At 40.0% G+C, this 12,264-nt stretch overlaps 1 protein-coding gene across 4 annotated transcripts in view; it reads right to left on the bottom strand.

The window, feature by feature from the left end:
- Window positions 1-1,486: 1,486 nt before the first annotated feature.
- The window catches only part of syt7b (synaptotagmin VIIb), a 139,012-nt gene continuing 128,234 nt past the window's right edge, over window positions 1,487-12,264 (bottom strand). For 3 of the 4 annotated variants that reach the window (XM_042221023.1, XM_042221024.1, XM_042221025.1), the window contains 4 exons: window positions 9,462-9,729; window positions 9,182-9,351; window positions 8,748-8,862; window positions 7,179-8,557 (listed from right to left, as the gene is read on the bottom strand). In XM_042221023.1, the coding sequence (XP_042076957.1) occupies window positions 8,178-8,557; window positions 8,748-8,862; window positions 9,182-9,351; window positions 9,462-9,729 (933 nt within the window). In that variant the 3' untranslated portion in view covers window positions 7,179-8,177. Of the gene's footprint in view, window positions 6,023-7,178; window positions 8,558-8,747; window positions 8,863-9,181; window positions 9,352-9,461; window positions 9,730-12,264 lie in introns of those variants that run through there. The other variant, XM_005931423.3, reaches the window with a different exon arrangement.

Below are 12,264 nucleotides of genomic sequence, written 5' to 3'. Positions count from 1 at the left end.
TCAGCTCCCCTGCTGTTGGTTGGCCTGAATCCAGTGATGGTCTTCATGCCCCTCCACACCTCTCTCATGCTGTTCTGCTGGAGTTTCCACTCCAGCTTCCTCCTGTAATTGTCCTTAGCCTCTCTGATCTTGTCCTTTAGTAACACCTGGATCTTCCTCACCTCCTCTTTGTTGCCCCCTCAACAACAGGCAACAGTAGCTCAAAAAAGCACTCATTAAAACCAGTGTATGCAGAAGAGCATCTCTGAATGCACATGTTGAACCTTGAAGCAGATTGGCTACAGCAGCAGAAGACCACAGCAGGTGTAATTCCTGCCTGCTAAGAACAGGAATCTCAGGCTACAAGTCAGATGGGCTCATCAAAACTGTACAACAGAAGGTTGGAAAAATGTTGCCTGGCCTTTTGAGTCTTGATTTCTGCTCTGATATTCAGATGGGTCAGCATATGGCAACAACATAAAGGCATTTTCTTGGCACCAACACCACAGCCTAGAAGAGTTGCTGAGCATATCCATTCCATTATATCCACACTGTATCCATCTTCTGACGGATGCTGCCAGCAGGATAACACATCACAACACTAAGCTTAAAACATCTCAAATTCGTTTCTTGAACATGACTTAAATGGCTTCCACAATCACCAGATCACCATCAATAGAGCGTCTTTGGGATGTGGTGGAACTGGAGACCCACATCATGGATGTGCAGCCAACATATCTGCAGCAACTGTGTAATGTTATCATGCCAACATGGACCAAAATTTTTAAGTAATGTTCACAGCGCCTTGTTCAATCTATGCCACAAAGACAAGGCAGTTATAAAAGCTAAGGTCCAACACACTACTGGCAAGAAGTGGCCATGGATCTCAGGGGTCTAGGCCCACCTAAAAGAGTGACTACACCCCCTCAGCTGCATTTTACTGATGCACTTCAACTATAAGTTACACTAATTCATACAATTTGGTAATGAAAACCTGAAATATCACAGATAAGTTACTGTAATGTGAGCACAGTAGTTCTGCATGAGTTGAGGTAATCAGCACGACTCTGAGGAGGACACTGAGCAGATATTGAGAACTAGTTTCAAAGCACGACTCTACTGAAAAACTGCGAAACAAATGTAAATGTGTTGATGACACTGTGCGCTCACAATCATCCGTCCTACTGTGTGAAGAAAAAGTCTCTATTGTTTGTCTCCCCCTTTGCCTCTGCAATCTAAGATAGATATTTTTGCACTTTTAGAGTTGTGGCTAAATGTCTCCATGACTGTACTATCATATATAGCTGTCCTGAGCCAAATGCCTCCCCCAGTGTCAAAGTTGGTTGCCCATCCAGCACGTATGGTCTGCTCCTGACCCTGGTAGCCAGTAATCAAAAACTTAAAATAAAGACTGAATTAACTATTACTGTGAAATACACGTGTGAGTTAAAGTAATATAAATAAAAGAAAATATGAAAAATTCATACAATACCAGACCAGAAGTATCTTTGTTTTATATATACATTTATATCATTATATACACTGTACAGATTTCAAAAAAATAAATGGTCAATATTTAACATTGTGCACCCCACGGATGTGTAACTACAAAGAGAAAGGGAGTGAAACAGGGGGGTTTGTGATATCAAGGATAGATATCTACAACCCCATTAGTAATGATGGTTCTTTTTCTCTTTTTTTCTCCATACAGAACATTTTCACAATCATTTTATACAGTCAGTATATAAATTAAAATGTTGCTGGTTAACCTCTCTTTGTCTCAAGCAGTCCCTAAAGAGAATGCCCTAAAACAGAAATGCGAGCTTGTCCAGTAAACTTTACCAGTGTTTGGTTTTTGGCCAGTGACGAGTGTAGAAAGACAATTTTAGCTCGATTTCTTAAAAAAAAATGTATCAAACCCTGACTGATCTTTAACCAATATTTAAATTGCATTGATTGACTTTCACTAAGCCTTTGGAATGTAATGCTTTGTCAGCAGGGCAGTACATCAGGACAGACAGATGAATATGAGAGGTGGTTATTTTGGGATGCTCCAAGGCTCTGCTCTGACCTGAGATGTAGCTAACAGTGAAGCAAAGAGGTGATGATTATCTCCTGTCTCACCTTTTTCCCCCCTCCTCCCTTCCTGACACTTGGAGAGGGAGCGCATATGGTGAAGAGCAAGGCGTGACGGGGTTCATAAGGCACACACAGAATACTTTGTGCCAGAAAGCATGTGTGCACAATGGGGGTGTTTTGAGGGAGCATCAGCTGTGACGTGAAGGAGCAACCCTTCGTTTTTTGGCCTTGGTGAATTAGATTGGTCCACTTAGAGAGGCGAGATAGGGCATAGAGGAAAAACGTCTTCAGCTGCTTTTGTTTAAACTGAAAATCTGGTGTATGGTCAAATGGAGCAACTTTTATCTATGGTTGTTGTAAAGCTTTTTTCTTGTGACCTTCACTCTCAGCTCATGTATAAGAGATCTAAATGTCCTCCAAACATGAGGAAAATAAGCCTGCTGTGAAGAGAGGTTTGTTCCAGCATCATCGTCAACAAGTGCAGTGATTCTTCAAGAAGTGACAACTTAAAAAAAAGAAGAAAAGAACATACTTCTCTGTACATCTGGATTCATACAGAATAAAAACAGCAAAGAATGCTGTTCAGTATTAAACTGGCAAAATAGAACTTAGTGCAGATATACACACAGGGACTCACAGTAAATACAATCACACAAACATAAGTTCAAATACTGACATTCAACCACGGTGCAAACACACACACATACATCCAGTAGACAAAAAACAAACAGTGGAATGTAAAAAGACTTTTCCCAACCCCAGGTGTTATTACTCTCATTTGTTTCCATTCATCCCAACAGCTCGTGTCTGTACAGGACTTGAGGGAGGTCGCATTCAGGCAGCAAAGATGTTTAAAAAATAACTAAATAAAGACAAACTCTGACTTTACATTCCCAGTTCTTGTTTCAAACAGAAAGGTGACAGGGCTTTCTCAACTGCAGCTCCACTCCCTGTGTCCGTTACAAATGCTGCTGTCTTTAAGTCTAGATTAACGACCTAGTTGTAGTCCATGATATTCCTGGGCTCTTAATCTCTTGACAACGTCTGCAACTTGTGGCTGCAGTCTTATTTTGTATTTTGGGCATATTTGTAATTTGTAATCTTGTAATAGTTTATAAACTTTTGATTTCATGTGATTTCTTCTCATATTTTACTGCATGTATTCATAAATTGTCAGTTCATCCCAAAAAAAGAGTCTAAAGGTTCATGGTCAACCTTGAAAACACAAATCTCAACTATATAAATACATTTTTAAAAAACCCTCAAGGTCTGCTTTCTTTTGACTACTACTGACTATTACTCATGGCTGCCCAGAGCAGTTTGCTCAGGCGGAGTCTGCACATACAATCTGAGATTTCTTGAGAGCACAAAGTGGCATCGCACCAAAACAGCCAGTTTTAAGTTACTACTGTAAGAAATATTTTTCTTGTAGTTTCTGGTCACTGCCACTGATGTACTGGACTTAGAGAAACTTGCTGGTATTGCATATTGGTGCAATGCCATGGTGTAGGATTGGGCACTTTATCACCATGAGATCTTGGAGATGGTTAAAAAAAAAACAGCAGTAAAAAGCTAGAAAGAGGACATAAGATCTCAAAAAATGTTTTTCCAATCTATCACTAGTGTTATCAAGCCATGCATTAACGGTTGGCTGCTGTGGTACCACAGCAGTGAAATGTGATGGAAAAAAGTGAAATTCTAGTTGTAGGACTCAATATTTTCTTATAAACTCGGAAAACGTAGTGGTAAAAAAAAGAAAAAGAAAAAAAGAAAAACGGTTTAAATATCAGGACATAAAAAACATAATCTGTCCTAGCAGGTCTTACAATGAGGTAAATACAACCTCACATGAAGTATAAAACATACTACACAGTGTCATTTTTTAATTCAAGAAACATTAAGCCAAAATGCCGAAACAGTGTGTGTGAAAAACTATGTGCACCTTAGATGTTTGGTCATAGCGCCACATTTGGAGGAACCCAAACACAGCAGATCAGCACAAACACCAACTGTCAAGCACGGTGGTGGAGGGGTGATGATTTGGGCTTGCAGCCACAGGACCTGGACACCTTGCAGTTATTTATCAAACTATTCTAGAGTCAAATGTGAGGCGATTTGTTTGAAAACTAAAGCCTGGCTGCAATAATATCCCAAGCACAGCAGCAAATCTACAACATTGCAGAAAAGCTAAAAATTAAGGTGTTGCAAAGGCCCAGTCAAATTCCAGCTCTTAACCTCAAGTTATTGCTGCTAAAGGCGGTTCGATAAGCTTTCTACACACTATTTCTTCATTTTGGCTTAGTTTCAGTTAAACTAATGTGTTGTTGTGCATCTCAGGTTGTATTTACCACATGTCAATAACTTTTTATTATGTGCTGGTATGTAAAACTTTAGAACTGAGAAAGGGTGTACCTTTGCTTTACCATGTCTATATGTCGTCAACAATTTGCACAGATTGTTTTCTGCTCTCAAAGAAAACCATTTACATTGTGGTTTCTGGACTATATCCATTTACCAAAACACAACAACGTTAAAAATCAAAGTGGTAAATTGTTTGACAATGAAATCCTCTGTTATATATTTCCAGCAGTTAGTCTGGTTTTCTGAGCTCAAATCTTTTACATGTGAAACTGAAACTAGCTGTCTTTTTTGAGACCACTAAAGGGCGTGTTAGAAAGTTGTGTATGTGTTTTGGACAGACTGACACTAACTTCAGTGACCTCCACCCACATGTTCAGCTAATCTCAATTTTTCTCATTGTTATCAAGGGCAGTTTGGTTTTCGACAATATTTTTTGTTCAGCCGTGCAAATCTAAAATATTTCCTCCCTCACACACACACACACACACACACACACACACACACACACACACACACACACACACACACACACACACACACACACACGCATTATCCCCACACTTCCACACTCATGGAAGCTGCTTTTTGCTTATTTTCTGGAAGAACAGGTTGATTCTCTAAGTTCTTTCGAAACAAAACTCATTAAATAAATAAATAAAACACAACATTAATCACTTTACTCTTTTTTTCTGTCCATCGGGAGTTAAAGAAAATAGGAAAGCAGTTTGACACTTGCCCCTTTTAGACCAGTGCTAAATGTTCATGTTCATATCCTTTTTTTCTTATTTTTTTCTTGACGATCTTCATTTGGGGTTACAGCACATCACCCACAGCACGCACAGACGACAAAGGGTTCCAGCCAAGGGAGAATTATTACAGTGGTAGAAGGAGGAGGAGGAGTGAAGAGTGAAAAACATGATGAGTGACAGAGTCCAGTTCCTGTCCATTTTAAATACAGCCCATCGCTCTTCTGTTGCCTGTGCCGCTTTTCCTGATTTTTTTTTAGGCATTTTAAAGGAATGTCGGAAGAGAGACAGAAACACAGAAGGATTCAAACAATCAAGCAAACAATCAAACAAACACACTGCCACAGCGGATGGTTGGAATGCCTGTTTGATCCATTTTTGGTTGGTAGTTTGTAATTACGGGTGTTAAGAGGTACTGCTCTGATGTAAAACAGGAAAACGTGGTGGAAGAAAAAAAAAAGAGAAAAAAAAGAAAGATGGAACAAGGAGAGCATATGACATCAAAGACATTTTTAAGTTCAGACAAACGGATGAGACAGGGTCAGGCGGGAATCAGATCTTGACAGGGGTGAAATTTAAGGAAGGTGTCATGAGAACTGAAGGCGAGGAATATCAAAGAGGCCTGAGAACAAAGAGATGATAGATGGTCTGAAGCCCAACAGTGCATTTAGGTAGTAGGGGATATGTGCCGAGGGCAGGGTGGGGGGATTCTTGAGGGGAAAACAATGTAGGCAGGTGGGCTGCTGGGTCCTTCAGGCCTTAAGAGCATGCCACTGGGCCACGGCAGTGCGAGGATGACCCATCATGTCTTTCCAGTGTTTTACCTCTGCAGGGCCACTCTTCCATGAAAGATAAATCTGTGAGGAAGAGACAGTCACTGTAACTTCTATACAGCCACACAGAGATAGATGTTATTTGTAAAGAATGCTCCCAATAAAACAGCAGAGTATTAAGAGAAAAAAACTGTGACTCTTAAGTGTAGCCCTTTCACCACTAAGCCTGCTGCTCTAATTGGAATTTAACTCAAATCCAGAGCAGAAAAAAAGCCATTAGAGCAAGAGATTTCACCCAGTGAAAAACTCAGAGAAAGGCTAATGCTGTTACTAATAGGATCAAACACAGACTCGTCTGCAAGCGATTCTAATGTAGCAAGAAACTCCTGGATTCCACATGAAAAATTGTTCACTTTTTCATTGTTCTCTATTCTACGAAGCTATTCTAATAATAGGCAACTGCGGCGTGAAAGAAAATAATATATGTGGTTAGAATGGGAATACATATAGTACCTGTAAATATTGTAGATGTGTATGAAAGCCTTATAAAGTAAATGCTCTTCCCTGCTGTACACAGCGTATAGATTTTTTTTAAGTGCCTGATGAAACAAAGATTTGATTTAAGCTTTGGTGTATTCCATTTTTATTCTCCTAATACATATACCGTATGTTTATTTATAGAAAAGCTGGTGTTTGGTTTTAAAAACAAGCAAATCATTCACTCTGCACAGGGAAAAAAAGGAGTTATTTTGGTTACTGTTAAGTCTGATATCTGAAGCAGTTATGGGATAAAAGAAACTGTGGTTTTATGGGATATTAAAATCCTGACAAATCCCACAAGTTTCGAGAAAAGAACAATCTAATTTGGTAGTAATTACAACCGAAGCAGAAACTGTTAAATTGCATGTCCAGTGAATTAATTCATATTAATTGTTGAGCAAGCGTAACACAGACTTGTTCAGTCAGAGCACCCAATGTGACTTTGTCTACAGGCAGCAGTACAAAGGAATACGTAAACAATGGTCTGCAAAACTCCTTGAGCCAACCCTCAAATTTTTATATTTTGCTTGGAAAATGAGAAATAGGTGCAGTGATTTATTGAAGCAGGTGTAAATATACACGAAAATACAGCATGTAAAGTAAAAACAGAGTTTGTACAATGGGCTTGAAAATCAATATTTGGTGTGACCACTTTTATTCTTCAACATAGCCTGAACTCTTTTAGGCAGCTTTCTTGTAATTCCTTTAAGTAGTCTTCAGCAATAGTTCTCCAGGCTTGTTGAAGGACATTCAAAGCTCTTTTTTTTGGATGTTGGCCGTTTGACCAGTTTTCTCATATTTTTTTGAGGACACACTCAACACCATGCTGCGATATGGCAAGCTTACAGCAAATAGCTATTTTGGAATTACCTTGTTGGTCAAAAGATGCAATATTATACTGTCAAATTGTGTTACTTTTGGCATTTTTGTAGATTCAACTAAAGAAATGGGAACATATTATGTATGTTTTTGCGACAGGCAGCTAGTAACAAAAAAGGATACAAATTTATAGTTGGTTCTTTGTTAAATTTTCTGTCATGTGTAGACACAGCACTGGTTAATCCCCTCAAGTTATTTGCCTGCTTGTGTGTGTGTGTGAAGGGCAGGACTGAAAATGTGTGGAAAAAGCAGCCAATGTCCAAAAACAACATTTGAAAGATCTACAGAAACCCTGGAGAACTGTTCTTTAAGACCACTTTAAAAAGTCACAAGAAACTCCAAGATTCCTTGGTTGCAAAATATAAAGAAATGAGGGGTGGCTTAAGACCTTTGCACAGTACTGGGTTCATATTTGCCATTTAAAGTAAAGTACATCTACATGTCTTTGTGTCTAAAAAAAGCTGCAATTTATTAGATTTTTCCCCCAGAAAGCATTAAAACTATGAAAAATTATAGGAAACTAAAAGATGCAGATAAGAAGTTTAAAATGTTTAATCACGTTGTAACAGAAATACATTAGTTTTTCTCAGAGTTGATCAGCTAATTCAACAAAGAAATTCAGGGGATATTCCGGTTAAAGCTGGAAAGGTTTAAACTCACCATCTGCATTTAGCCAAAACAGTAAATGTGCAGTTTGCTGACTGTGTGTATCTCCATCTGCCTCTGTGCCATTCCTAAATGTTGTAGTATTAAGTCTAAATAAAGCACACTTTTACTTTCACACTTAAAATTAGCGGCTTGTTGTTTGCTGCATATGAGTTCATTTACAGCACAGGGGAATGAACTGCATGTTCCAGCAGGGGTCAGTAGAGACTGGCTCACTGATCATCTGCTGATGGTCTGACAGACAGTCAGAAAAACACAGAGGAAGAGAGAAAAAAAAGAGGAGGAAGAAGAAGAAGAGAGGAAGAGGCGAAGAAGAGGAGTGGGAAGGAGATACCTTCCCAATGACATCATTGCGGCTGAGTCTGTCCTTGTCCATGACGGTGATAATTATGGTGGTCTCCCTCAGCACGTGGGCAGGCACGTCAAAGGGGAAGGACTCGTTGAAAACAGGGTTCAGACAGCGCTTCATTACCACCGTCTTCTTCTTCTCCACACGCTTGTCCTTGTGCATCAACCACACTTTTACGTAGGGGTCTGAGGAGAGGGAAATGTGCCGGTTATGAAGCAATATAGCATTCATGAATTACCAGAATTGGGGATTTAATGAGAACAAAAAAACAACAACAAAAAACCAAAAATAAAATATAAACACGCTATTTTCTCATTTTCTGTTGTTGGAATGTAAAAATGTATTGAAGAAAGGAAGACGAGGGAGCATCTATACCAGAAGTGCCTCCAATGTCCATGGCTTTGAGGTTGCGGGCTTTGATGATGCTCACAGTGATGGTGTTGGCTGTGGGGTTGTAACACAGAGACACCAACAGATCCCCTCGACTTCCCTGGAAAAAACCATAGACAATAACAAAAACAATAACAAACTGTTCATTTTTAATTGCCTCATTGCATTGCTCTCCATTCTGTCACTCATCCTATGTTTCCTTTGCTTGCCTGTGTTTCCTTCATCTACCTGTCAGCCTCTCCATATTCCCTATCCCTTCTCCCTCTAGCATGCTGCTACATCTCCCATGGGAGCATCACGGCAGCCAGGAATGACATCACCCGCTACATTCTGTCCCATCTTCTCTTTCTCTTCATCTTGCCCCCTCCCTTCCTGTCTATCTTCTTTTCCTCTACTCAGCCTCTTTCCTTCTTACTCACACTGCCATCGCTACATGGTTTCAGCTCCTTCCAGAAAGTCTGCATGTTGGCTAGGTCCAGCTTGTTGAGTGGAATGGACACCTCTCCTATTGGGTCGTTCCTGCTGAAGCGATCGTAGTCAAGAACCTGGAGGTACAGGGTCCTCTGAACCACCTTCTCATAGGGGAACCCTGAGAAAGAGATTCACACACGATAGTCTTAATATGTTACAATGATCCAGACAGAAATGACTGCCTGCATATGCTGTGAATGTGTTTAAGGAAAGGCTTCCTGATCACACCTTCGAAAAGGAAGGTCTCGTTCCAGTGGGGGTTTAGATTCTTCCTCTTCACTTTTGTCTCCAGTTTGTGCTTCTTGTCTGGCAGCAGGTATAGTTTGACAAATGGGTCAGAGGTGCCAGAAAAGTCCTTAGCTGGCAAATCTTGGCCTTTGAGAATTTTCACAGTGAGGGTGGAGTCTTGAAAACTGTATCCAACACTGAACTGAATACGACCCAGCTTTTCACACACTGGACCCTCATGTTCTTCTTCCTCTGAACCTGGTGACAGCTGACAGAACAAGAGGAGATAAGCAGGGCATTATTTATTTTTATTCAACTCTGTTATCTTATTGGAGGATTTACAGCACTGGGAAAAGTCTTTAATCATATTCATTTATTAAATAAATAATGAATAAATAAATACACTTTCTTGAAATGCTGATTTCTATTCTCCTAGCCACACCCAGGCCTGCTTACTGCCAGATCTGTTTGACCAAAGAATCACTTGAATAGAGTCCATCTGACAAAGTGAAGTAGGCTAAAAGATGTGAAAAAGTTCACTGACATCTATGACTCTGGAAAGGGTTACAAGGCCATTTCTAAGGCTTTGAGACCCCAGTGAACCATAGTGAGAGCCATTATCAACAAGAATGGAGAAAACATGGGGTGGTGGTGAATGTTCCCAGGAGTCCAGGCCTACCAAAATTACCCCAAGAGCGCACTGACGACTCATCCAGGAGGCCACAAAAGAACCCAAACAACATCTGAACTGCAGGCCTCACTCACCTCAGTTAAGGTCAGAGTTCTTGATTCAACAATGAGAAAGAGACTGGGCAAAAACTGCATCCATGGGAGAGTTCCAAGGAGAAAACCACTGCTGACCAAGAAGAACACCAAGACCCATCTCAAATTTGCCAGAAAACATCTTGATGATCCCCAAGACTTTTGGGAATATTCCTTGGACTGATGAGACAAAAGTTGAATTTTATGGATGGTTTGAGTCCTGTTAGCTCTGGTGTGAAACTAACATCTCTTAAGTATCATAAAAAGAACACCATACCAACAGTTAAACATGGTGTTGGTAGTGTGATAGTCTAGGGATGCTTTGCTGCTTCAGGACATGGACAACTGGACCGGTGAGATCACCGTTGAATGGCACAAAAAATCGAAATGAAGGTTTTGGCATGACCTTAAACAGCCTGTTCATGCTTAAAAATGTCCAATGTGGCTGAATTAAAACAATTCTGCAAAGAAGAGTGGGCAAAAATTCCTCTGCGGGGTGAAAGTTGTGAAAGGTATCGCAAATGATTGTAGTTCTTGTTGCCAAGGGTGGAAATATGACAATTATAAGAAAGATTCCAGAAGGAATCAGAGGAAGAGAACCAGCACAATCTTGCAAAAGAGATTTTTTTTTACTTCCTGCTTAAACAAAAAACAAAAACAACAAATTGGCTAAAAACAATAGTTGAATGGATATAAACTGAATTTTGTTTCCAAGGAGATAAGATTCCAGTTAAAGAATAATATGTGTTAATGCAGATAATGTCATTTTCCGTGCTGCTAAACTGGTGTCCAAATTGTGAGTAGATAGATACACTACTTTCTATAAACAACTTCCACCCACTGTGCAGTATGTTGTACATATGTCATTTGGGGTGGTGTTGCTCAGGTAGTAGAGGTGGCGGTTTGATCATTAGCCCAGCCACAATAACAGACTTGTATGGTGACTCTGCCATAGTTGCTATGTGAGTTTGTATGCCTGCGTGGAAAAAGAAACCATCTGTGAATGATTTTATAGCACTTCTCTAAAGTTAAAAAGCTATTTTTTTTTTAGATTATAGATCTGTAATAGCCATGCGACAATGCTGCTGTCAGTGTTGATAATAAAGTGTTTAAAATCTAAGCATACTGCTCAGATTTAAGTACATAAAGGATTATAATAAGTCCCTTTAACAGAGAATACTGACGTGATAATGAGGGGGTTATTTTGAATATAAGACTGTTACATTAGACCGCATTACTTTATGTTTTTTTCCTAATGAACTGGGGCTGGATAGGTATAAAAGTGTAGCACCGCGGGAGCTGCACTGCTATGATCTAAATCAAGGGTCAAGCTCTGCAATATTCACAGCATGGTCACACAGTCTGAACACTTAAAGAGGAGCGAACACTAAACAAGTGACTTGAACTCCACACCACAGGGGGCACCAATTCTGAACTTCACCATAAATACCACAGCTTGTAAGTGGCAAACTAGCATGATGTTATGTCACATGGCTAGCATCCCCCATAAGAAAAGGGCAGAGCTGGTTGCATGGCTGTTTGGAAAAGCAGATTATCTATTGACAGACACATCCTCTGACTGATGGTGACATGGCCTGAAGGGAGGGAGAGAATCCAGTTTAAAAAGTGCTATCTGATGGGGGAAGAGCTGGAGGCATTATTCAAGGGGCAGAAACATAATATCCAATTCTGTATTTTCCCACACAATCCTGGTGGTGCTGCCCAGCCTCATTCTCTATGCTGAATATGTTCACTTTTCATTATGCAGTCCTCCAGCCAACAGATGGCCTAAATTGCTATTCCCAATTTTCTGCATTTGGATACTCTCGTTTTCTTAGAGTCCCCCCCTCCCTTCTTATCCAGTTTTTAAATTTGCCTTCCTAATTTCTTTTTCTAAAAACCACAGCGATCCACGTGCAACAGAGGCAAACATGGCCAGACTGTATACAGTGGGGCAAAAAAGTATTTAGTCAGCCACCGATTGTGCAAGTTCCCCCACCTAAAATGATGACAGAGGTCAGTAATTTGCACCAGAGGTACA

This window comes from Haplochromis burtoni, unplaced genomic scaffold (genome assembly GCF_018398535.1).
Source record: "Haplochromis burtoni strain Fernald_Lab_line unplaced genomic scaffold, NCSU_Asbu1 Contig_59, whole genome shotgun sequence".
Classification (NCBI taxonomy): domain Eukaryota; kingdom Metazoa; phylum Chordata; class Actinopteri; order Cichliformes; family Cichlidae; genus Haplochromis; species Haplochromis burtoni.
The sequence above is the reverse complement of the archived record's forward strand: the minus strand, read 5'-3'. Positions and strand labels throughout refer to the sequence as shown.